Source organism: Biomphalaria glabrata, chromosome 2 (genome assembly GCF_947242115.1).
Source record: "Biomphalaria glabrata chromosome 2, xgBioGlab47.1, whole genome shotgun sequence".
NCBI lineage: Eukaryota > Metazoa > Mollusca > Gastropoda > Planorbidae > Biomphalaria > Biomphalaria glabrata.
The window spans coordinates 43889838-43915030 of record NC_074712.1 but is presented as its reverse complement, the minus strand read 5'-3'; the positions used below and the strand labels follow the sequence as shown (position 1 = coordinate 43915030).

Genomic DNA, 25193 nt, shown 5'->3' with positions numbered 1-25193 from the left:
CAAATAAATCAGAGAGAAATGTCACCTAAACCCACGAGATCTCATCATGAATAGAAAATCCAAAGTCTTTTTTTTTTCAGCCTCCAAGAATGAAATCAGCTCAACCTTGAGTTGGACAACATGCTTTAATACTTTTCCCCTGGAGAGCCAACGAACGTTGGTGTGATACAGGAGACATTCGTAGTCTGAATCCATTGCTTCACAAAGCTGAGAGAGAAGTCAGAATGCAAGCTGTCGCGATTTCATGAAGTTTACAACTTTAATCACTTGATCCAGAACAGACATCAAATCTTCTCTGTGGATCATGCAGTGAACAACTAATACATTTGGATTTTCTAGACGCACAAGAGTGACAAATCCCTTTCTATTTCTCAGCATGGAAGGACAGCCATCGGTGCAAACGCTGACACAGTTTTTCCACTGTAGTTTGAATAGCAAAATATTTTCGTTCATAACATTGAAAATATCTTCGCCTTTGCTCGTAGTTGGTAAGTATTTGCAAAATAAGAATTCGTTGTCACATTTTTCATCCTTTATGAACCGAATAAAAGCTAGCTGCTGATCTTTGCCGCTAACCTCAGTGCATTCATTAACTTGAAGAGACCACCGCAGAGACACTTCATCGTCAGTCACATCGAAGTGTTTGCAGATTTGTAAATCTGACGATAAGTCTTCAATTCTGCATGAGATAGTATCATTTGACAAAGGAACTTTTTTAACTTTTTCGGCGGCATCAGGTCCTAGGATCGTTTGTTTCAACAACTATTGCTAAAGCTGGTGCAATGACAGATTCAGCCCCCGTGTGTGCTTTCTTGCGTTTTGCTAATAACTGAGCTTTCTTATGACTAGCAATCTGGCAGTTTAAGGTAGTTGGTAAGTTTCCTAGCTTGTTTATTTTGTTGAGCCCTGATGTTTTCAAAGTATTCTTTCAGTTGCGCTTTTACAGCTGGATGTTTTGTTTCCAAGTGTCTCCTCAATTTGCTTGGAACAAGCGTCTCATTTGACAGAGTTACATTGCAGATCAGACAGAATGGCAATGGAGCATCTTCAGGTCCCAAAGATATGAAACCATATCTCTTCTTTGTACCTTTGTTTGGTTCCTTGATTATCATTTAACGCTTTCGCAGTTTCATTCTTGCTAACATATTTCTCCATCGATAATAAAATATAATGTTTATTGATAATTTGTTATTATTAGCAAACACCAAAAAAATGTACATGAAACACATCGCTTATTATTATTGTTACCAATTCAAAAACTGCTGTGCGTCTGCTAAGGCGGCCTACATTTGAGTCATTATAATAATATATGTATAGTGGACATTTCCATAACCTGAATAGCTAACACCCCTTTCCGTCAATATGGAGCGATCCACTACTATTACTGGTCGTTGCAAGTGGGGACGTAAAATAGAAATTTAATTGTAGGCAGACCTGTGTAATATTGCACGTGTGTCGTTCTGAAAACTTCCGCGGCACATCTGCAAATCTTCCGCGGCACACTACACAGTTTGAGAAACACTGAGCTAGAGGCATGCCTTTGTACTCTCCTGAGAGAGGTCAAATCTGAATCCAGGAGAAATCAGGCTTTCCCGTTCACTTCACTGTGCTTTGAAAAGTTGGTTTTGCTATGAATTTGATAAAACAAATGTTTAGAGATACATTTTCAAATGATTATTGAAACATGTTCTAATTAAACAACTTGGTTATCTTGACCATAAAGCCTTTTTTTTTTCTGTGCAAAAAGAGCATATTGAATTTAAAAATTAGTTTATGATAAAGGGATCAGGACAGCCATATGTTTTTTGTTGGACATGTTTTTATCTCTATTGTTTATTACTTTGTTTTTTCTTCATCATTGCAACTTTTAGAGAATTTTTTTTCTTCCCAAACAGGCCCTGGTCAAACAAGAAATAGAACGAAGAAAGTCAATGAAAATACCAGGTCAAAACTTTAGAAGAGTGAGCATTTCAGCAAAGATTCCAACAGACAAAATGGTAATTTAGTGTTTAACAATGCGTTTCTTTTGTCTAGTTAATGTAATAAGTCTAGTAGGCACTGCCCAAGTGATATAGCCTTGAACCTTGTTGACTATCAAAATTGCAACTAGTATGACATCTGATTTTTCTTCAGAGTGACACCCAAAGACTTTCCCATGATTGAATAAAGCTGCAAGCAGCAGAAGTTTGAATTGAAGAGTTTTCCTTCTCCTAGGTGGGTAGCCAGCCATGGCTAACGAGCCTCTCATGCCTGAAGCTTACTGGTTTAGATTCCAGTTACTCACCTTTGCCCATTCTCCTATTTGTGAAAACATTTCTGCCGGACTGAGCCATATGTGAAGGCCAGAAATTGGACTGGTTGTCAGAGGCTATTTGAGACACATGCCATTAGGAAGCATTATATAGGTAGTGGAGTGCTTATATACCTTCAAGGGGCATTCAAGGCTGAGTGTATTAGCAAAAGAAAAGCATTAATTATTTGCTGACAAAAAAATTATTAAATTCAGGATCTCATGCGACCTCCGTCAACACATCTGTTTGTTTTATAAAACAACTTCAAGCATCAGAAACCAGAATAAATAGCTTTATCTTACAACAGCTATTGAGCAGACTCAATAGCCCAGCTTTTAAATTAGAAACAAGTTCAATGACTAATTAGGATTATTTGCCTGAACAAAAATCCTTAAAATGTTTGTTATTAGTGATTGTAGAGGATGCCAAAGCTTTCATTGCTAACTTTGCAAAGAATGATCTGAAAGAAAAGTCTAAGCCTAATTTCACTTGTAACAAAAATTCCCATTCTTTTGAATAAATTTTCTGTTGCCGCTATCATGGAATATACAAGAGGCATTATGATGGTGAAATCATTGCCAAGAACGGCAACATTCTAACATTCTAGAAAAGTCTAAGACAAAAACTAAAAGGGTAAATATTTAAACAACTGTACAAAATTTTTAATATAACTTAACTTAGGATTGCTGCATTTTGGGTATGTTACGTGCTTGAATGATTTTTAGTCTTTCCTGAGTATATTTCTATATATTTATATATCATGAGTAAAAATACACATTTGCGCCTCAAAATACACATTTCCAGGTCTGGGGATACACATTTCCCTTTTGGCATGTAAGCATCTCTGGGTTCCCCAACAAAATAGAGCAGAAAAATATTTTTTCATTCATTTACAAAAACTACTTCAGATATCATAAAATATTAATAGAGACAATATTTTTTTATTTTAATGTTATCGTTTTTTTTTTCAGCAATTTTGCAGGGAACACATTAGATATCTTAAAATATAAATATGGAACATTATGAAAAAATTATAATAATCTATAATTAATAATTTCTAAATATATCATTTATGTAAATTAAAAAAAAAATGCTCTTCAAAAAAATGCTAATATACTTCCATACTTTTTAGATTTAGGCCTACACACATACACGTGCACACTTTTACAAAGTTGAATTGTATGAAAAGTCACAGAAACTTTAACAGTGGTTTGTTTCCATACATTGGCAATATAGCTGCTAGATGTCTGTTACGTTGGAGGCACTTGTTTTGCTTGCAGCTTTACTTCCTTCTCCAGCATTGTACCTCAGAATCTTGTTCTCAGTGTTGTCCTGTTTTCTGAGAAAGTGAGAGATAACATGTAGACTTTGGTGGTGACAACTTCAATAGACAACTGGTGCCATCCCTCCACTGAATTGTTTGTTCTTGGTAAATTGTTCTGTAATTGTCCTCTAACATTCCATGATGCTATCAGAAATCTTGGAGTCCAATAAAGTTGTCCTCCCAATATTCATATTATATAAATTCCCTGTCAGAGCATCATTAAGTTCTTCGAAGGCAGTATTTACAGATAAGAGTAGTGATTGACAGCTTAACTAATCCTGACACGCCTAAGTTTCCCAATGTTGTGCAAGAGATGCCCTGGTTAAAGAAAGATGCCGCAGATAATCAAGATTTCTAATTGTACTATAAAACATGTGTAACACACACGTATAATCATAAACCTAAACCTTGAACGGGATCACTACATTTCAAAATAATTGTTAGGCAATTTAAATATTGATGAAAATATAGCATACTTTTAGTTCTATTAATATTGAAGAAGATAGAGACATCAACGAAAAATGCTGCTCAGGACCTTCACTTACTAAAACCTGGTACTTTTATACACGTCATATATAAGTCCGCGCTATTTGTCTTGCGCTATTTTGTCGGGTCACCGCATCTCTGCTATTTACCATATTTTAGCACAATCATGCAAACTGTTATAGATTCTTGTCAAAAAATTATTTAAAAATAATTGTATTACTAAATTCATCTTCCTGGTACTGTTCCCTGAAGGAATGTCTTTGCGAGCCCTGAGGACCTTAAGATGTGGCCATAAATTTGAGTTTTTTGACAGTGGTTAGAAGGTCATCGTGGGGTCCAATAGCTGTATTAATCTTATTTCTAATCTCCTCTTTCATGAAGTGGTCTTTGTAATTTTCACCGAGAATTTAACTATATCTTTATAACTATCATATGAATATTAACAATGTAATGATAATAACATTAATAAATTTCCATTTTGTGTGGTATCACGTTAGTCAAACTAACTATACAACAGTATCGGCAACACTTTCAACATGAGCATGTCTCTTCTTTTTGTATCAATGAGTATAGGGTTGTATTGTTGATAGTTTGTAGTTCATAGTTTCTGATATTCTTCCTGAAAATATTGAAACATTTACCTGCCTCGGCAGACCACTTCGGGGGCCGATTTTCCACACAAACTGTCTTTGTTACCTTGTAGATATTTTAGAAACTTCTTCATTATTATAGTAATGAATAGAGCATAATAAAAATATGCTTGTTTTTTTGTTTTCTTTTTACATTGACATTTCCAAAATATAGGAAGAGAAACCAGGTATTCAGTTCCAGCCTCACAAAGATGCATTCTTTGATGAAAGTATACCTAGGCAAAGGTGAATAAATCAATCTATATTATATTTATCTTGACTTGTTTTGTGTTAACATAATTCACAGAAAAACATTTTAAAAATGAAAATGGATTTAGAATACAAATCAACCAATAATTGTATAAGATATTTCAAAATCTATAATTGCAGTGGAATATTTTTCTAAACATTAGAAAATTGAAGTGTATAATTGAAACCCCATGCAAAATATTAAAAGGAGGTCTATGAATGCATGATGTGGATTACAGTCCTTTAACAGTTAGAAGTTTATACATGGAAGGAAAAAGTATTCTATATGTATGAATGAATAGAAGCAGTGAAGTCCTCCATTATTGGTAGAGCTAACACAATATAAGCGCATTTGTGTTTACAATGTATGTACACCTACAGCTAGAGTTAGGTACAAGAGGGTTGAAAAAGTTTACATAACTATAAAGTAAACAAAAAACTTTTATTCAAATTATTTGTTATTTTTGTTTCTTTGCTTATTTTTTTTACCTACAGTCCCTTCATATCATTCATTTTTTTTTTTGAATAACTCTGCAAATGAATCCTGTTAGTTGTAAACATTTGATATTTGTCTACATTTTGATTTGAAGCATGATAAAACACACGTTTCCTAAGATTTAAAAAAAAAATTAGAAGCATGTTTTTTTCTTGCTTTCGTTCTATATATACAGCACATTTCATTTCTGGAAATTTTGGAAAAATACAATAAAACCTGAGTCATTATTTCTTAACAGTAATTGATTTCAGTAAGAAATTAAAATGCTTTTTCATTACTAATTTTCAAAAAGAAAATAGCTGATCAAGTATCCAAATTCATATATATAATTATCTCTAGGTTTCAGTATGAAGTTATCTATTGTAGCACTTTTACTTATTTATACCTATTTATATTAATTTTTATTATTCTACATTAAGTATACATTGTTAGCCTAAAAACAGGGTGGGACCAAGGTTATGAACACAATATTTTCCTGAGAAGTGTCCATGAACTTAAATGTTCAATTCTGGAGCACAAAAGTCTAATATTACACTTTATATTTGCATTCCAACTATAATTATTTATTTTTAATTTAAAACCCTTAAATATATATAAAACCCTTGATTAGTCTTCTTAGAAAAAGCTTCATTTGCTTTTGTGTTGTCATTTATCAGCTGATTTTCTTTGTCATGTTTAAATATTTTAAATATCAAAAACTAAAAGTGATATTGAATATCCAATGTCACTGTTGACTTCATGGATAAATAGGATCCATTTATGGAGACGCAAGGCTACTTTAGGTTTTTTGAATGCAAACCCTTTTGTTATTAAAATTAGATTTGCTTATTGTGTACATATAAATATAAACCATTTTTACAATAAAACTAAAAAGGTTTGAAGTTTGAATTATTTAATAATCTAGATATAGATCTACATTTCCATTGTTTATAAAGGTGATCTAGATGTGAATTTGTGTAACATGATGTTCAAGTGATTTTCAGGGGTTGACTATGAGTTTGTGTATATCATATTCATATCTTTACTTGTTATATACTTTGTCTTCTGTCGCCACTGCGAAATATAGATTCTCATTTCTGTGCTGCAAAAATGTTTTCAATTGTATAGCATTTAATATTATAACCTGACATACAGTTTGTCATTTCCTGATGTGTTCATAACCTGGGACCCACTGTAAACCTTAGAAATATTTTCAAAATGAAGAAAATAAAATTTTTCAAAACCTTTCGCTTGTGGCAAAAGGCTTAAGCCTACCAAACAGATTGAAGATTCTGAAGATAAAGTAGCTATTGAATCTAGTTCAAGTAAAATGGAGGCAGTTGAGGCAGAGAGGTAATGGATTTTCTTTGATTCAATTGCTCAATCATTCTCATCTAGTCGAAAGATAACCATTAAACTAGACTAACAGTCCAATCTTCCAAATTAATTGTTAATGCACAATACAATGAAAAGTTATTTGAAAGAATATCTAGATCTATAATATAGTAAGACTAAGAATAAGGTAACAGTATGTTTCTTTTAAAGGAGCTTTTTCTATGCCTACATTGTAACTATTGTTGCCGAGTCTGTTGGTAAACTTAGGCTTTTATAGATGTTGTACTTGTCAAGATCATGGATGCATAGGACATCAAATCAATCAAAGTGGTATAGAGATTTCTATTGTGTCTGTATTTTACCTGCTATGGATAGACTGCAAATACCATTTCTACTGTTCCTCTAGAGTACCTGAAGCTGCATTAACTTTCTGGTAATTGGTCAGCCCAGTTGTAGGTAGTCTTTTGTCAGGGATAGATAGGAGAATATCAGCAGAGGTTATTATAAGTAATGTATCTCTTTTGGGTGTTTTATTTATTTCCAGTTAGAAACCTTCTTTAATGATGTCTATGTTTAACAAAGCTAATGAGAGTAGCTTGGCACTTTGAAGTCAAGGTACTTTTGTTATGTCATTAGACAGTAGTTTAATTATTTCATTAATCCAATCCTACTTGTCTAATAGTATGGATTTCATAGCAAAGCCGACACATCAGCTGTACACCTTTTCTTGCTGCTTTTATCAATCCAGAGAAAATATTGCCTGTTTTACCTCTGTACCCCTCTGTAATTTGACCTTCATTTGCAAGCTGCATTTGAGCATAGCTATTGTTGTGGTTCAAAATAACAATATTGTACTTGGTTTAACAATTGATAGTTAACCTCTGAAAGTTAAATTACTTGACAAGAACATGGATGCATTGCACATCCAATCCATCAAAGTGATGCTGAGATTTGTACTTGTCTGTATTTTACCTGATGTTGATAGACTGCAAATACCATTTCTACTGTTCCTCTAGAGTACCTGAAGCTGCATTTGAGGGCTGCTCCAGCTTATGTTATGTCTTACAGTGCATTTAAATCTTCTGGACAATTTCATCAAGATCTAAAAGAGTGCAAATATTTCATATGATAAGTGTGAGTTCTTGTACCTTGTTAGGTTTCATCTTGGTTTTTATTCCTTTTGTTTTGTTTTCTCCTTCATATATGTTACTGGAGACTTGCCATTTTCATGAGATACAAAGAATTTTTGGGCATGTTTCTCACTTTATCAGTGTCATTCCTAAAAAATGGGTTGCTTTAAACACTCATCCACCACATAGTCTATGCTGTTCACATACAAGGCTACCATCAACACCTAGGCCTACTACTTTGTCACTTATTTGTTGCTGTACAATTTCCGATCAATGAACATGTAAGATAGGATTGTGATTTGCTCATGAAAAACTATTAAAGTGTGGGATATTGTGCTGCAACCTTTCTATTCCAGTGGCAGAAAAATGTCAGGACAAAAAGGAATTGGTTTTGGGTGCAGTGAATGACCAGGTTTCCGAGGTGATAACCCAAATCTCTTGTAAAGAGTGTTGTGCTATGCTAGGAAGTGAGCAAATATCACAAGGTCTGAAAGGGGAACTTTTTTTTTTTTTTTAATATCTAGACTAACAATAATAAACTTGTACTATCGGAAATATATTTATGAATTGTTTTGTTTATCGACACTTTTGTGCGCTATGATGGTCCAGTCACTTTGGTGGAGCAGTGGTAAGGGGAGGGTTATCTTGGAGAAGGTTTCCTTGCTGCCTATTTAAAAGCTATTTTTAAAAAAAGTTGCTCGAGTCAGACTTTGAACTCTGTGTCTCTAGCCTCCATGATGGAAGGCCAACATGCTAGCCACTGAGCTATTCCTATACTTATAAAATTAGGTTTTATAGACTTGTCAGTTAAAAATTTTTCATCAAACAACCTATTACTCTACATTAAGGCTATGTCGCCTACATTTTCTCTATAAAACTAATCTAATTAATCATGACGATTGACTAATTGTTTAGTTTTTTTTATTGATTCATGTGTTGTCAGTAACAACGAATAATAGTGCAAGGTTTCAATTTGATCGAAAAATTGGAAGTGGGAGAAATAACATGTAAATGATTCCACCCAGACAGGTAGAGGACGTGAGCTGATGTAGGTTTTGTACAAATAATTCACACTTCTCAAATATTTGTTTAGTGCGACACCTCTACATAAATGTCTATTTCTACATTGCCAAGTTCCAATGCAAAGATAAATGATTAATGTATGTGCACTTCAAGGATTCCATTTTCCAAATGATTTTAATTGATTAATATTTTCACTTAATGAAGCCTTTCATTTATTGATTCTTGTTATAGATCTATTCATTAGAATTTATCACTTTTACTACGTAACCTTTATATTTGTTCTGCTTGTATGGTCATGCTAGTCTGAATAGTATTCACATGTTGATTTATTAGAGGTATGGTATATATTTATATTATGAGTAACATAAAGTCTTCAGAGAATGAACTACAGATCTAACAAAACCAGATCTTTGTTTGTAGAGTTTGTTTCACAGTGTTGAAATCAACTAGTATAAGGATATATTACCTCAAAGAAAAGTTATTAGGCAAGCATTAGGTGGTAACTTCAATTATTCCATTTTTAATTTAGTTTGAAGTTATTTATTTCTTACTTCAAATTGGAGGTGTCAACTGTGGGTGGATATTACAAAGTTATAACTTTGGAAGTAGGGGGTGAGAATAAAAAATTAATATTCAATTAACCTATGCATAGCATATATATTCAATGCCTGCATTTGTATTAAATTTTCATATAACAAAAAAAAAGAATGATGGCAATGATTGTGTATTATGAGTAAAAAATAATTGGAAATTGTTGTTCATGAGATACAGTCAAGTTACTAGAAACTTATTTCACTTGAGTTTTTCCTTGTCCATTTTCTTTTCATTCTTTCAGTTAGTGTATAGTGTTTATTCTTTTTTTACCTTTTTTTATATACTTACTGGTTATTAACCTTGCATTTTTTCCCCTTCTTATTTCACTTATGGTTGCAGCATTCATTACCCTATGGATATGGCTGTATAAACATAGAGTTTAATTCCCCATTGAATCTCTTATATGCTACAATTAAGTTTAAGAAAAAAAAAAATTTAAATGCGCAACATAAGTGCATAGTACTGCATAAAAATGATGACCTGTTTTCAAATCATTCATTATTGTTTAAAATTAATTTAAAAAATTGTGTCCTCTTTTATATTTAGTTTTTTTTTTTGTTTTTAATTTTTAGAGTCCCAAGTCCTTCAATAAAAGAATCATATCTGATTGAACATAAACAAGTTGGATTCCAGAAGATTAATGAAACCGTTAGTATAAATAGTTTTAATAATCATTAATAAAAAAAAGTTACTTACTAATGACTAATATAATGAAAGACCACTAAATAAGACATTTTATGATTTAATTCACACTGTAGGTGATTAGTAAGAAAGATAAACGGCAGTTGGGAATGGGTACCATGGGCTCATTTACCAGACGTCGACTTAAAAGTACTGTTATGGCCAGTAAAGAAATTAAAAAACAGCTTGATGACTTTGAAGACTACAGGTATCAAAGTCTTTTTTTTTCAGTTCTTTCTTTTTTCTTACTATTTACCAACTATGCAAGCTTACAAAATTAGACATAATATTTGTTAACACTATTTCATGCCTGATAGACCTGTACTGAAATATTTCATTGGATTTGAAATTAATTTCCAACTCCCTTTTAAAATTTAATTTTCATTCAGTGTGTAATGATAATTATCTCATTATTTAAAGAAGTGTTAACATATATTTTGACTCTCATAGAGAACTTGTAAATTTCTTTATCTTCCATATTGATGTTCTTATATTTTTAACATTTAGCACATTGCCAATACTTTATTCATTGTATTACCTTTTATTTTATATAGTTTTATTATAAATAGAGTTACACTTAACTTCTCCCTTGAACTGGGTTGTATCTAATATTTCTATGTTCTTAGTTAGACCACTATTAAATGGCACTAACGAAAATAAAAATTTTGAGTAAATTATTAAAAAAAAATCTTGATCTATATCTAGCCACAATATTATTTCTTTGGTTGGTAATGACATTGCTTTAAGATGTTGAAAGATACTTTGGACAATATTAGTTTGTGTCATTTCTCCTTACCACCCTTTCATTGAAACCTCATGTCTCCTTTTTTTAGCGGCCCCCGAAGGGGAAAAGACGCTATTAGTTTTGTGCGAAATTTCTGTCCATCCGTCCCGTTTAGATCTCATAAACTAGAAAAGATATTGAAAATCCGACATCACAATATTTTAGACCATTCAAAGTTCTGATGCAACTGCTACTTTTTTTTTCCTGAAAGCGAAAAATCTAATTTTTAAAATCAGTTATGCAAGCAGTTTTTTAAAGAGAAAAAGCTAATTAGTATGCATTATAATTTAGACCCAATTTAAAACGAATAGTAATCTTATAAACTTTATTTTCTTGAACATTTTTTTAATAATGTATTGATTTTGAGAATTCGAATAAGAGATGAAGTATTTTCAAAACAATTACATCAAGTGAAGACCAGGAGAGGCACAGTAAAGCGCTCATCTTCCGAACTGAGGGTCCCGAATTCGAATCCTAGTGAAGACTGGGATTTTCAACTTCGGAATCCTTGGGCACCTTTGAGTCTACCCAGCTCTAATGGGTACCTGACATTAGTTGGGGAAAAGTAAAGACGGTTGGTCGTTGTGCTGGCTACATGACACCTCTCATTAACCGTAGGCCACAAAAACAGATGAACTTTACATCATCTGCCCTATAGACCACAGGGTCTGAAAGGGGAACTAGTTAGGCCAGGTTCACATCTAACTTTGCATTAACTTGCACCTATCCTTTGATCTGCTGGACCGTTGGGGCACTACACAAGATCTGTCAACCTTTTTTCTCCATTCTTATCTCTCATTTGTCTTTGATATAATTTCATTTGGATGTTCTTTCTGAAAATTTTAAAGCCTGCCTGGGTGGACCAATTTGGGGGCCGATTTTGAGTTTGTGTTTCCACACAAACTGTCTTTGTAACCTTGTTTTTTCTAAGCTTGCATCTAACCATAAGCTTACTGTTCCTTTCATGTAGCAACTGAAAGTTTCTCAAAGACATCCTTCATCTTTGATAAAGTAATATTTCATCTCCTGTTTTACTTAGCCTTCTTGGATGAAACATATTATTCTGTTGGTTTTAAGTCACAGAGCTGTAACAGATCATTTTATGGTTGCACCTGGGTAATGGTCCAAAGACAAAGAAAGATGAAGAGAGCATTTAACTGAAAAGAAAAAATTCCAATATGTATAACAGACCTGCCTACCTAAAAAAGTCCAGATGTGTAACACTGAAGGTCAAAATGTGTATTTTGGGATCTATATCAAGTATTTACAATTATATTTGTATAGTCTCTAATTATCTTTTGCAGAGATTTCATATCAAATCTCTCAACTCAACATCAGTATATTTTCTATCCAATGCATTTTCTGGTCTTAATTTGGCTATAAGCAATGCTTCCAAAGTGTCATTACTGAGGCTACTTCTTGCATCAGTCTTATTTTTCTCACAATTGAGAAAATGCATTCACATTGAGCAGATGAATGAGGAATAGTCAGAACTGACATCATTATTTGTGGCAGAAGTTTAAATATTTTCTCATGTTCTTTTAATTCTGCTATTGCTGACCATGTTGAATCTTGTCTATCTCTTACACAGCATGTATTATCAGTTATTACCTAGGTTGCTTACTCCAGTTGGATGTCAGCTACTGTTGCTTTTTTTGGCACTATGGTAGGAAATTTATCAGCAAAGTAATCAATGGCTGAAGTTTTCCCATCAGCTACATCATGTAAGGATGTATCTACAATTTCAGCATGTTTTAATAGCTCATGCTGAAGTGGAAGCTTATTTGTGAGATATTTAACAGAAGTTACATAAAACTGTTTGACTGCTTCCAAAAATTCTTGCAGACATTCCTGTCTAGGGTGAACCTCTTCTTTTCTCTCCTTGAAGTCACTTGCTGACTGACCTAAGTGAATTTCTGAGGAGTCTTTTAAGTTAGTTGCTACATCAATATTCACCCCCAGTACATCTTTGTTTACCATGGCAGATGGTTTGACAAAATGAATGAGCACGGATTGGATCAGCTTTTCAAGCCTTCTTCTTAGAACATGAACCATTGGAGAAGCACTTTGCGATTCAATGATGATGTCATCATCATCAAATGGTTGAAGAGCATCAACCAGAAAATGACAAATCAGTCGGTTAGTAGGTGAAGAGAAAATTTTTCTTAAGCTATCTGCCTTTTCACAAACTGATTTTGCATGTTTTTCTTGATATTTGAAAAATTCCAGTAAAGGCTCCCAGTTTTCCAGAAGCCTCTGTAAAAACCTCTTAATACTCAGCCACCTGGTGCTGACATGCTTCAAAAGCTTTGAGTTTGTAATTACAGTTGCTTTGTCTGACACAGCTTCTTTTAAAATAATAAAAACATTGATCAAAAGTTGGTCAACACTGAATGGAAAGCTTGATGCACCTTTTATGCTGCAATGTGTATCAAATGACAGACACAACCAGAAAAAAAGTTTTAGGATTTCTTTTCAAAATATATCCATAGACTCCTTTCTCTTTTCCAGACATTACTGGAGCATTGTCTGCGCCAAGAGAAATACAATGTTCCCATGGTACTGAGTGAGTTTTAAACTCATTTTCAATAAGGGTAAATATTGTCTCACCTGTTGCAGATGTCTCACATGCTGGCACTGTGAGAAGTTCAGACTCTATAACAGAAGATTCTAGATTTAACACTTGAATAACTATTGGAACAAGTTTATTTCTTCCAAAGTCATTGCTTCCATCTGTGGAAATTGTAAAAGAAAACATCCGCATTCTTGCTGCAAGACTTGTCGTACCTTTTGCAGCTATCTCCTTTACAATGGCAGTTCCTTTAGATCTTCCGCATTGAAATTTCTGTTCCACATTGCTTTAAAAGCTTTCGTCAGTTTTGTTGAGACATGCCAATGGTATGTTCATTTCTACTGCAGATCTACTAGCATTACTTCAGATCTAATAACCTCATTGTCTGTTTTGGAATCATATTTACTGGCAAAAAACTACTTATAGACTTTCTCTCTTTCGCACGTTTTGACAAATCGACATGTTTTTGGCTAGCAATGTGTGTATTTATGTCGAATTTTCCACTATGCTTTATAGAAAACTCACAATTACATATTTCACAATTAGCATTTGACTCACATGTTCATCCCACTTTAACAAAAGGAAACTCAACAGTATATTACTTTTTGAAAATTTGTCAACTTTTTTTTGTATTAGAAGGAGCAATATTTTCAAAAGCTGCACGCTTAGACATTCTCGATTCAAATGAACCAGAAAAATAATTGAAGGCTATTATAGTCTTCATCGACTTTTGTTTGAATTGGCCATCAAGAACCAATCATTAGTTGACTCACGGTACCAAAACATCACACACAACGCAATGTCTTCACCCCCCTTTTTTCCCCAATTAGACAACTTAGAGTGACCTTCAAGACCACTAGTAAGCTATCAAGAACCAATCAATAGTTGACCTATGGTACCAAAATGTCACACACAGCGCAGTGCGCTCTCTTCACCAGATAGATCTAGTATATTCACCCCACCTTTACTAATTATTTTTTTCCCAATAGGACGGCTTAGCGTGACCTCCGTGACCGCTTGTAACATAGTTTAAAAAGGAAAAAAAAGGATGTGAAATGTGTAACCCTACGGGCTAAATTCATATTTGCGTACTGGCGGTCATTTGTTAGAGATTTTGCGTAAGGAATACACATTTTGCGTAACGGTATAAGTAATGTTTAATTAATAGCAGCTTCTGTAAGGAAAAGCTGTGACTGGTCATCTTGTTTAAATAGCAAAAAGTATCAACACTTGAATGATTTCATTATCAATTTTATACTGCTCAAAATGAGTGTAGCTGCTATTTTAAATTTTCTCATACATTTTGATTTTAAAATTAATTAAAATAATGGCGCACTTGTGTTTGTTAAAAACTAAGTAGCCTATGCATATCTTTTTTAAAGCAAGATTTAAAAGGTAGTTAGTCTTAATCCACAATTCTCATTTAATAAGAAATGAATAGTTAAGTTTACAACTTTCTTACAAGGGCTGCCTTTGAATTTTTGCTGAAACAAATGTTTTTAATTTGTTTTATTTATGTATTTAATTTTTTTCAAATTGTCATTTCAGACCATACTTTTCATACTGGGTAACAACTGTACAGGTGTTGATATTTATTATTGCCATATCTGTGTATGGAATAGCACCTATCGGAGTTGGGAAAGCAACAGTAGTTGGCAATGTACATTTTTTAAATTTCATTCTTAAATATAATCCAGTATATAGTAACAACCTCTTCATATTTGTATGCATTTTATATTTGAAGTTTATCTACTTTATGAAAGATATAGGGTTAATTCAAGTTAATTGGCTCAAATAAATTAATCTTAATAAGAATTTCTCAAACTAAGATAAGCTTTTATCCTGGGGGCATAGTATAGCTGTCAGGGGTATTCAAAAGAATGTGGTTAACTGCACAAAAGGGCTGGCCTTTAAACAAATTGTTTACAGTGAACATTTTATACATTATATCTATACACATTGTCAGCGCTGGAGGAGCTTACAAGAATGAGAGAAAATTTCCAAAAACTTAACATAGTCTAAAAACTGCCTTCATCTTAACTAGCTTTCAGAAGCATAGCATAGCTAGATAGCAATGTAAAGCATAAAAGAACATTCAAAGTTATAGGAGTTTATATTGTGAAGCATTCAATTCAGTTCTGAGCTTTTTCATTAAATAGACATTTTATTAGATGGAATTACTCTACTTAAAGGAGTTTATTTGCTTCTTTAGATTACTCACTGGTTTTAAACTAATTGAAGGTATCATTTCATTGCATGCTACAGTGTGTTCTTTTATTCCTGATTCATATTCAACTGAGGAGCAGATAAACTCGCCATTGACATTTGTTTAATGCAATGATTATTGTGCTGGGTGCTTATAAAATTGGAGATACATGTAGATGATTTTAGTGGTCCAATCAAATAGAAATATGTTTTATTTATATTGTTATTTCTATTGAGAAACTACAAGTGGCTACTAAAGTCTGCAATACAGTATTCATTTTTTCATGACCAAGGAATAGACTTGAATAAAGACATTGAGCTTATCAATAGAGTTTTTAACAAAATCCTACTTTACCCCTTCCCCTTCTGACTGTATGTTCTGTGAAAAAAGAGTGCACAAGCTTCTATTGCAGGGGTGGGCAAATTACGACACGTGGGCCACATGCGACCCACTGACACCTACAAATATTAGGTGTGCCTACATATTATATCTTTAAAAAAATGAAAATTTTAAACTTTTATTATTTCTATATATTATTTCTATATAAATTATTGAAACTTATGATAAAGAGGCTAAAGAAACAATCTCTATACATGTCATTCTAAAAAGTTTGAAGAAAACGAAAATTATACTAATTGGCAATATGTGGAAATATTTAGTTAAAGACACAAAACTCTGGCCAGTTTATTCGTGCTATGAAGAACTATGTTGAAAGTGTTAGCATGGAGCAAGATAGAGAGTTGATCATCTGATGGAGCCAGTGCTTTGACTAAGAAAAACATTGGTTTGTTAATAAAATTAAAGAACAATATCCCAACAATATACCCTTACCTATTCATGGGGAAGTAGCCTGCTTGAAGATTTGGAAGCAAAACATTTGGTATCACTGGCTTAGCATGCATGGACAATGTATTGAAAAGAATATTAGATCTCATAGAAAAAATTGTTATGTTCTTTAACCGATATTGACTTTGACTTTGTTACTAATGTTTCTAATATGGAAGACTTGTTTGCCATCGACATAATTGCAATGGGTTGTTTACTGATAAAGTGAATGTGCATGTTAAATCTTCTCAAACAAAGATAACTCATTTCTCCAGGTCTTATCATTTCTAGTGCAAGATTTACTTGGACTTCTTATTGTAGAATTTAAAAGAAAATTTTAAGACATCAAGAACTTAAGAACCAGTTTTCAATAACCCTCAGTTCACTATTTAGTACAGAAGCTGATTCCACTCCAAAAGGACATACCAACAAGCAAAGTGAATGTGTAGTTCAAGTTTTTCCACTGAATTTTTATGGCTCTTTACCAGAAGCTGCTTTACCTTTTTTCACTTTATTTGGGAGTAAATACATATGGGAACATGCTTTACCTTTTTTTTGAAAAAAAAAAAAAGTATAAGAACAGGTCAATGCTGACTGACTGTAATTTGACAGCAGTTACGATGATAACAACTAGTAAGCTAGTTCCACCACTCCGGAACATTATGCACGAGTGTAAACAGTTAAATACTTCACATTAAGTACAACTATACATTTGTGGGGATGTAAAAGACGATAGTATAATTACTATTAATATATGTAAAATTAGTTTCAGAACTCTTTTTGTAATTCCTCAATTGATAATGTAAAAAAGATTAAATGTAAATGTATTATACAATATCAATGTAAATTAAAAGACATTATATATAGTATATATATATGCGGCCCCCCAATTCCCAAAATTTTTTCTATGCAGCCCTCAATAGAAAAAGGTTGTGCACCCCTGTTCTATCACATAACATTAAGTCTAGATAATGATCTTTGACACTACATTATTGGAAGATATCTCTAGTGTTTGTTTAGTTCACATGCATTGTAATCTGAACAAAAAAATGTCACATATTATATATTTGTAACATTGCAATAACTAAACATGGATTCTTTAAAGTTAGAAATGAGCTATTAGCTAAAAAAATTACTTAAGCTACTTAAGTTCATATGTTTTTTTAGGTGCCAATGCCGAGCCTAGCCATCCAGACGGAAAGTGAATTAGAGAAAAGAAACATGTGGATAGGACCCAGACAGGTATTTAAAAAAAATTGTTTTTGTTAGGCTGTCACTGTGGCAGGTCTGCTTACCCTTGTTTTTATATCTATAGTCATTGTGGCAGGTCTGCTTTATTTTGTTTGTTAAGGATGCAGGTGCGCTGGATTGACTCATTGACTGGATTACATTTCATTCTCATAAGCTTTCTTTCTCCTTGCAGTCTCCTTATCTTCATATATATGTAAAAAGTTCCAGATTTTGCTTTAAATTTCAAAAGTTTACTCAGTGCTTTGAAGATGTTTTGCTAAAATTCTGCCAAAGTAAGCCTTTAAAAAATTTGGAGGAGCCTTTTTTTTCTTGTCCAAGTCCAACTAATCCCTTACTGCAATTTTCTTATAGTGGAATTGTGACAAAAATGCATAATATATTTATTAATACTAATATGTTATTAATTAATTATTAGTCACAAATCTATTACAATGATACCAGTAGCAGATCAAAAAATTAGTTGATGTACTTTAATTATGTTTCTCTACATTCAGTTCACAAAATAACTATCTGGAACTTGACCTTATTTAAAAGTGTTTTTTTTTTAGTACAGGTTGTAAGTTAAATAAGAAAAATATAATAATATCTCTTGAATCAAAGTTCAGTAAGTGGTTGTGTTAAGAATATGTGCTACACTCTGGCAGAACCTGTGATGGCCCGCTGATCCCAAACTGTATTTGCTTTTGCCATTCCTTTGGTACTTCAGCTGCATGGAGAGGGGGTAATTGCTGTATGGGCGACATTCATCAGACCTTAGATATGTACAGGCATTAATTCTTCAGACCCTAGATATGTACAGGCATTCATCTCATTTCTATGAGATGTTTCATAGTGGCTTAGAGTTGAAGGAGGCCATAGTAAGGGTTACCGGCTCCTTATTTTTCCTTAGGGTTAACTTCCGAAGCCTTTCCCATGTTTGGGTATAGCCACAAGGCAGCAGAGGCTTGGATTAAGATTATCTCCTATGTGAGTAGCCATGTGTGTAACAAGCCCCTCCTGCTTACTGGTTGCTTTCTTTTGTCCTTTCTCCTGTCAGTGATATTAGTTCCACTGGACCCAAGATCTGAGCCACTCGTGAAGGCCAGGCTAGTTGTCAGGTTATTAGAGATGCATGACATTGGAAGCATTTTATAGATATTATAGTGGGGTGCCTATATCCATTACCCCTTCCAGCAATAACAACCTTATGTTCTAGATCATTGTAAATCATGTGATTTGTTCTTAGTTAATGAAATTGAAATGATTTATCAGTGATGTATTTACCCTGTTTTAAATAGATTACAAGGGGATGCAACCCTTTTATCTTGTAATAAAATGTTGTATGCACTTGTCTGTTGTAGGCTGATCTGATTCATCTTGGTGCCAAGTACTCTCCTTGCATGCGTCCTGATGAAAACTTGATAACGGCTATTGAGCTGGATATTACTGAGGAGAGATCGTCTGCCTGTTGTATAAGGAATGATGGTTCTGGTTGTGTGCAGACAGTCAAGTCAGGGTGCAGTGTAAGTTTTTACCTACATTTTGTGTCCTTTTAATTTTCTGAGATTAAGTAATGAGAATTTTACACAGGGTTTCAATGATTTAATTCACTTGATGTCCTTGAATTGGGTTAAATCAATTTGATTTATAATTTACAATAGAATCAATATCTAGGTGCAGGGTGGAACTGAACCCATGACTCGTATATGTACGTTGGCCACTGATTTACACAATCCTGATTTAACAATTAAAAGAACTTGCTCAACCTATATGAAAACAAACAGATTTTGTAACTATAGATTTTAAAAAGGAGGATTTGAGCCTCTCAGATTCTCCGTTAAAGTTCACTTGTGCACTTCAAAGAACTTGAAGCAATCTGAGTCTGTACATTGCCGGTAAATCACTGTTCAATGGAGGAAAAAAAAATTATAACATTTTTATTGTTCAAATTTTCCATTTTCTTTTTTCTTATAACAATAAAAAATTCCTGAAATAAAATCTAATATCGATCTATGTCAAACTCTAGTTCAGTATACATAATGGGTTCCTAGTTTTTCACTTCTGATCATGTTTAAATCAAAACCTAGCAATGTGATATTTACTTTGAAAAACAAATAATCCAGAATAAAAAATCTAATTTCATAATAAACTAATTGTAATCATATCAATCTGTAATTAAAATCTCTATTATCTGAAATGTTTTTAACTACTACTCATCTCTGTCTTATCAAAACAATTATTTGTAAAAAAAAAATGCTATTGGACTGTTTTTTTGTTTTTTATTTCTTTACTTGAACCTTCCTTTTACAACCTTCTCTATTGCTCTCTGAGAGGGGAGATATACATTTCAAACTGGAAAACACTGCTTCAGATGGATTTTCTGTGATTAAATATTAAAATCTCAAGCAAAATAAATCAGAGGGTCGTGAATATCACATGTTTGTGTCATGCACTCCACATGTCAATCAAACAAGTTGTTAGATCATGTGAAGAAGATGTTTTTCTATTCTTCTCTTGTTTCAATCCCTTGAATGAGCTCATAAAGTGAAACTGTTTTGTTCAGTATACTTTGTCATCATGGTACAAGTGGAACTTAATGGATGGCACTGAATTTGCAGCCATGAAAACTGGTTCAGTTTGTGGCCAAGACCCTAAGTAAACCAAAGCTCATTTTTGTTTGTTGTTTTTGTTTTTCTTTTGTTTGTTTGTTATGATAAGTTAACTTGAATAAAATATTTTCAAAATTTATTGGTACATAATTTAGGTTGTACTATTTAAAGCATTCAAATTTCTTTTTAACATTTTATTCATTCATTGGTTTTTCAAAGACTGTATTTTCTTTTACAAATTAGTACTTTTATTCTTATAAATAAGAAAAGGTGTTCAATTCTTTAATTCCTGATCACTTAATCAATTGATCATTTAATCCAGCTAGTCTATTAATCCTCTGGTGGCTTAATCGACGGGTCATTTAATCAAGCATGCTTTTAATCCACTGGTCACTTAATCAATGGATCATTTAATCCAGCAGTTTTTAATTCCCTGTCACTTAATTGTTTTATTCAAGAAATTTGAATTTTAAACATTTAGAAGTCAGTAATATTTTAAATAATTCAATTCATCTACATGACACGGTAAATAAATGATCATATGTAAAGATGACAATGCATTGACTCTTATCACTGTACAGTATTTGTAATTTATATCCTTTATGAAGTAGTATGAAGTTACTTTTGTAAAATCCAAAGAGGTAAAGATATCCTCTAGGGAAGCAATTATCATTGGAATTATTTGTTGAATGATTCTTAATTCTCATTTCCTTCTGCCTCCACACACTATTTTGGATCAAATACTCCAAAGGATATTTTTATAACCTGCTTGCCTCTTTTATTTTCCCCACACCTTGGCAAAATCATCTTTGACATGGTGTGCACAGGATAATGTTGAGATCCTCTAAGCAGAACCAAATAACTAAAATATATCCCTATTCATTAGAACTTTTTACATATGTTCTCTTCAAAAGTACATCCACCATCCCACTTGACCCTCCATTTACATCTTCTAAGCCATGTTTCATAATTCTCTGATCTGTCATAGATCTCCTCTCTAGGCTAAATTTTAGATAGGTAAGAACAGGTAAAAAATATCAACAAGAAGCATGTATGTAGCCAATTATATTAAAAGAATACTTAAAAGTCCAAGCCTTAACAGCACTATAACACAGTGCTGTGTAAAATATATTACTTTGGGAGTGACTGAGGATTAATGTGTTGGAGAAGAAGTGACCAGTATTTGAAAGAAGCAGTAATTAGAGAGTATAGCCATGCTATGACTGATATCACTTTGTACTTCCTGTCCACAGATTCTGTAATGTTCCGTCATCCACTCCACCTTTTGAATGGGGAGATGACATCACCAAGTGGCCTGTAAGCTTTTTTTTGCAGACTTTTTTTGTTGTTGTTTAGATGATATATAACAGGATCATTTTACTGCTGTTATGCCCTAGGGAAATAGGCCTACAACTCAAATGGACATCTGCAATGCACTAGTACTGACCTCAATGGTGGATTTTTTCAATTCATTACATTTTGAGTGTTAAATTACAAATCTTAAAATTGAAAAGATTTATTGTTCATGCAATTTGAATAGCACTACCAGGTGCTTAAACTTTTAATTGTGAGAACCTGTGTCTGTTGATTAAATTTGAAAGGAAAGTCTTACTCCATTGAAGAAGACAAAGCAAAACCTATAGATGAGGGCAGACTCTGGAACTGATGAATCAAAGAACTTTGTGTGTGTGCATGGGGAACTTAAATTGTGTGTGTGCATGGGGCTATAACAGAAAGCAGTTTGTGTGGAAACATGGTCGAAAGGCAAAGTACTCTTGAACTTGGCTTGGCTAACTTTGCAAGGGGCTTGAAGTCCGACAGCCGACTTGAGCAGAGTTATGTTTACTGAGCGCCTAAAGGCAGCACAGAAAACCTTTTCCCAGATACTGTCAGGTGGGGTTCCAGTTTACTTAACTAGGGGTGGATATACTTGCATTGAGTTCCCAGGTTCCCCCCACCTGAACAGTGTAAACCAGAACAAAGAGTATTAGCATATAAAACTTAACTTGCTAAACATGGAATAAATCTCATTCAACTGAACAGTTAGTGAATAACAACGATTGTTCAACACGAACAATATTAACCCTCTTAAGACGAAGCATTTTAGCATGTCTTGTGCCAAAAAGACGGAGCACTATTTCCAGCCTTAACACTTCTCTTACAAAAAAATTCCTAACAAATTAAACTAATTACTTTACATGCACAAAACTATATATATTATTGAAGAGAAATGAAGGAACTAATTTAATCTTATGGAATCTATCTGAAATATTAACATTTATTAAAATAAGCCAAGCTAATTTGCATAATTTATGCGCATAAAATTCCAAAAATGTTTTTTCAAAACAGAACAGAATTAAAAAGGTAAGAGTTTTTAAAGAAGTTTTAGGCTTGAATAAGCTCTAATCATGGTCTAGAGAAACAAGGCACACATAGAGACCCTTCAAACACTTCTATCACATTATTTTACTACTTTTCTCCCCCCCCCCTCCCCCATAAACAAACACCTTCATTTTTGTGACAGTGACCCATTTATAACCCAGGAATCGTTTTTTTTTTAGCTGTTTGTTGGTCAGAAAGTTGGCATATTATTATTAGTCTCCCTGACAAATATTTGAACTAAATTGATAGTAAAAAAAAAAGCATAAAACAGTCTACGGGGTGCTAATCCCTTGGGGTTCTCAAATGGGTCTTCTCTATCCAGCTCCTCACCCTTACCTCTAAACCATGTTACAATGAATTATAGACATCATCAACACATTCTAGATCTAGTAATAGTGTAAACTTAGATCTACAGCTTTCCTCAATACTGCCCTTATTTTAATTAGAGTTATCATAGTTTAAATAAAATCAGTCAGTGAGTTTGCTTTCATTAATATCACTGGCTAACATGTAAAAATTTTCACCTCTCACTAGCTAACTTAAAAAAATCACTAAAAAAAAATTATCTTGTTAAAACAGCAAAGGAAGCCGCCATTACAGTCTACTAATGTGTAAAAATAGTAAGAACTAATCTAATTGGCTGATACAAACACTGGCTAACCAATCCTGTGGTTTGAAACATCGAGGCCGATAGATTAGCCACTTCGTCTTTTTCGCCAAATAGCCTTGGGCCGATAGATCGGCTGCGTCGTCTTAAGAAGATTAATAATAATGATAAGTTAACTTAATTAGTTAACAACAAGAGCATAAGTTTAGCAATTTAATGAATAAATGAAGTATTATGATATGAATGATGAAGTCTCAATGGTATTCACAAAAGCAAGTATAATCAAATTATTTACAATAGATATAGCACACCTTAAGCTTGGTGCCATAATTCGATCAGGGCTTGCAAAGCCCACAACCCAATGCCATGGACCATACCAAAAACAAATCACTGTGAATCAGGCTTGGCTACAACAGCGCCGCAAGCCCGTATCCCTAAACAAGAAAAATACGCATTCCTTGAGACCGCCATTCACAAGATTGTATTAATAATGATTTTAAAACTACTACGAGAAGAATAAAGCAAACTAAACTAACTTACCCAATACTGGGGAAGAAAACAACAAAAGAAAACTCCAACAAAAGATCCGCCATCAGCACAAACACAACAGAAGTAATGACATCAACATAGCATGTCCTTTGGAACTAGTACACAAACCATTATGGTGCATAAAAGAAAACATCAAGCAAGAAGCAACTCTAGATGCGCACGAGATACCTCCTGCCCCCACTGGTCCACAAATAAGATTGGACTGTAGCACTCTGAGCATGCTATAAGCTTGAGAGTAGCGCTATATAAAAGCTATATATATAAAATAGTAACTATGGTGGAGGAAAAGTGGAGGCATTGTATCTTGATATGAGCTGTAATTGATGGGTCAAAGAATTTTTGTGGGGTCTAAATTTTACAAGTAGGTGTCCTTCTCAGACTGATATTTTATACATCCTTATCAAATACAACCAAAAGAAAAAAACACTACCATTAGTAATTCTAAGTTACATCATAAAGATTCTGGCGCAATATAGATAATGGCTTAAAGCTTAGTTGCTAGCAATGGATGATGTCTCAATATGATGAAATTATGTATAAAATGTCTTTTTTATTTTTATAATATTTATATTTTTCTGGTAGAAATTTGTTTTGTATAAAGGACCTAAAATATTACAAAATTTTGCCATGTCAATAAAATGTGCATCAATTTACTTAGGATCTACTTTTTGTGTTTGCAAAGATTCAAATCTAGCAGTATGCCTCCCTTTCACATGCAATTTGAGTATGGAACTACTTGAAAATCTTGGACTAGTGGCTTATTTATTGTGTTTCAATGAAACGTCTTTGTCACTATTAAATTCTTCACGTTTTATTGCAGTGTATTCATGTAAAAGAACAAATGCACTGCAAGTTTGACATCTGCAGAGCTCATTTTTATGTCTCCCATTTCTTCTAGATCTTTTTTTTTTACCTCCCATTTGGTCATTTGTATGAACTGAGTACTTGCTTTTTCATTAGATATGTCGCGAAACAGTCAAGCCAAACAGGTCTCTTGCAAGCCCTATAGACAGGCACATGAACTGTGAGATTTTAGGACGGCCATGTTGTTTTGGTATCCAGGGTCAGTGTATCATCACAACTAGGGACCACTGTGACCTGAAGAGAGGCTTTTTTCACAGTGAAGCAACCCTGTGTGCTCAGGTAAATGCTTTGAATTCTCTCTAAGACAATGCTGTATTGCTAGCTGAGGTTTAGTATTCTCCAGCATAC

At 33.3% G+C, this 25193-nt stretch overlaps 1 protein-coding gene across 7 annotated transcripts in view; it reads left to right on the top strand.

Annotated features, from left to right (window-relative positions):
- Positions 1-25193, top strand: part of LOC106055406 (inactive rhomboid protein 1-like) — a 39432-nt gene that overhangs the window by 8532 nt on the left and 5707 nt on the right. For 6 of the 7 annotated variants that reach the window (XM_056020743.1, XM_056020742.1, XM_056020741.1 and 3 more), the window contains 11 exons: positions 1896-1997; positions 4906-4976; positions 6718-6807; positions 10109-10184; positions 10295-10425; positions 15122-15233; positions 17772-17846; positions 19196-19357; positions 20398-20489; positions 21697-21760; positions 24942-25124. In XM_056020743.1, the coding sequence (XP_055876718.1) occupies positions 1896-1997; positions 4906-4976; positions 6718-6807; positions 10109-10184; positions 10295-10425; positions 15122-15233; positions 17772-17846; positions 19196-19357; positions 20398-20489; positions 21697-21760; positions 24942-25124 (1158 nt within the window). The remainder of the gene's footprint in view (positions 1-1895; positions 1998-4905; positions 4977-6717; positions 6808-10108; positions 10185-10294; positions 10426-15121; positions 15234-17771; positions 17847-19195; positions 19358-20397; positions 20490-21696; positions 21761-24941; positions 25125-25193) is intronic. The other variant, XM_013211676.2, reaches the window with a different exon arrangement.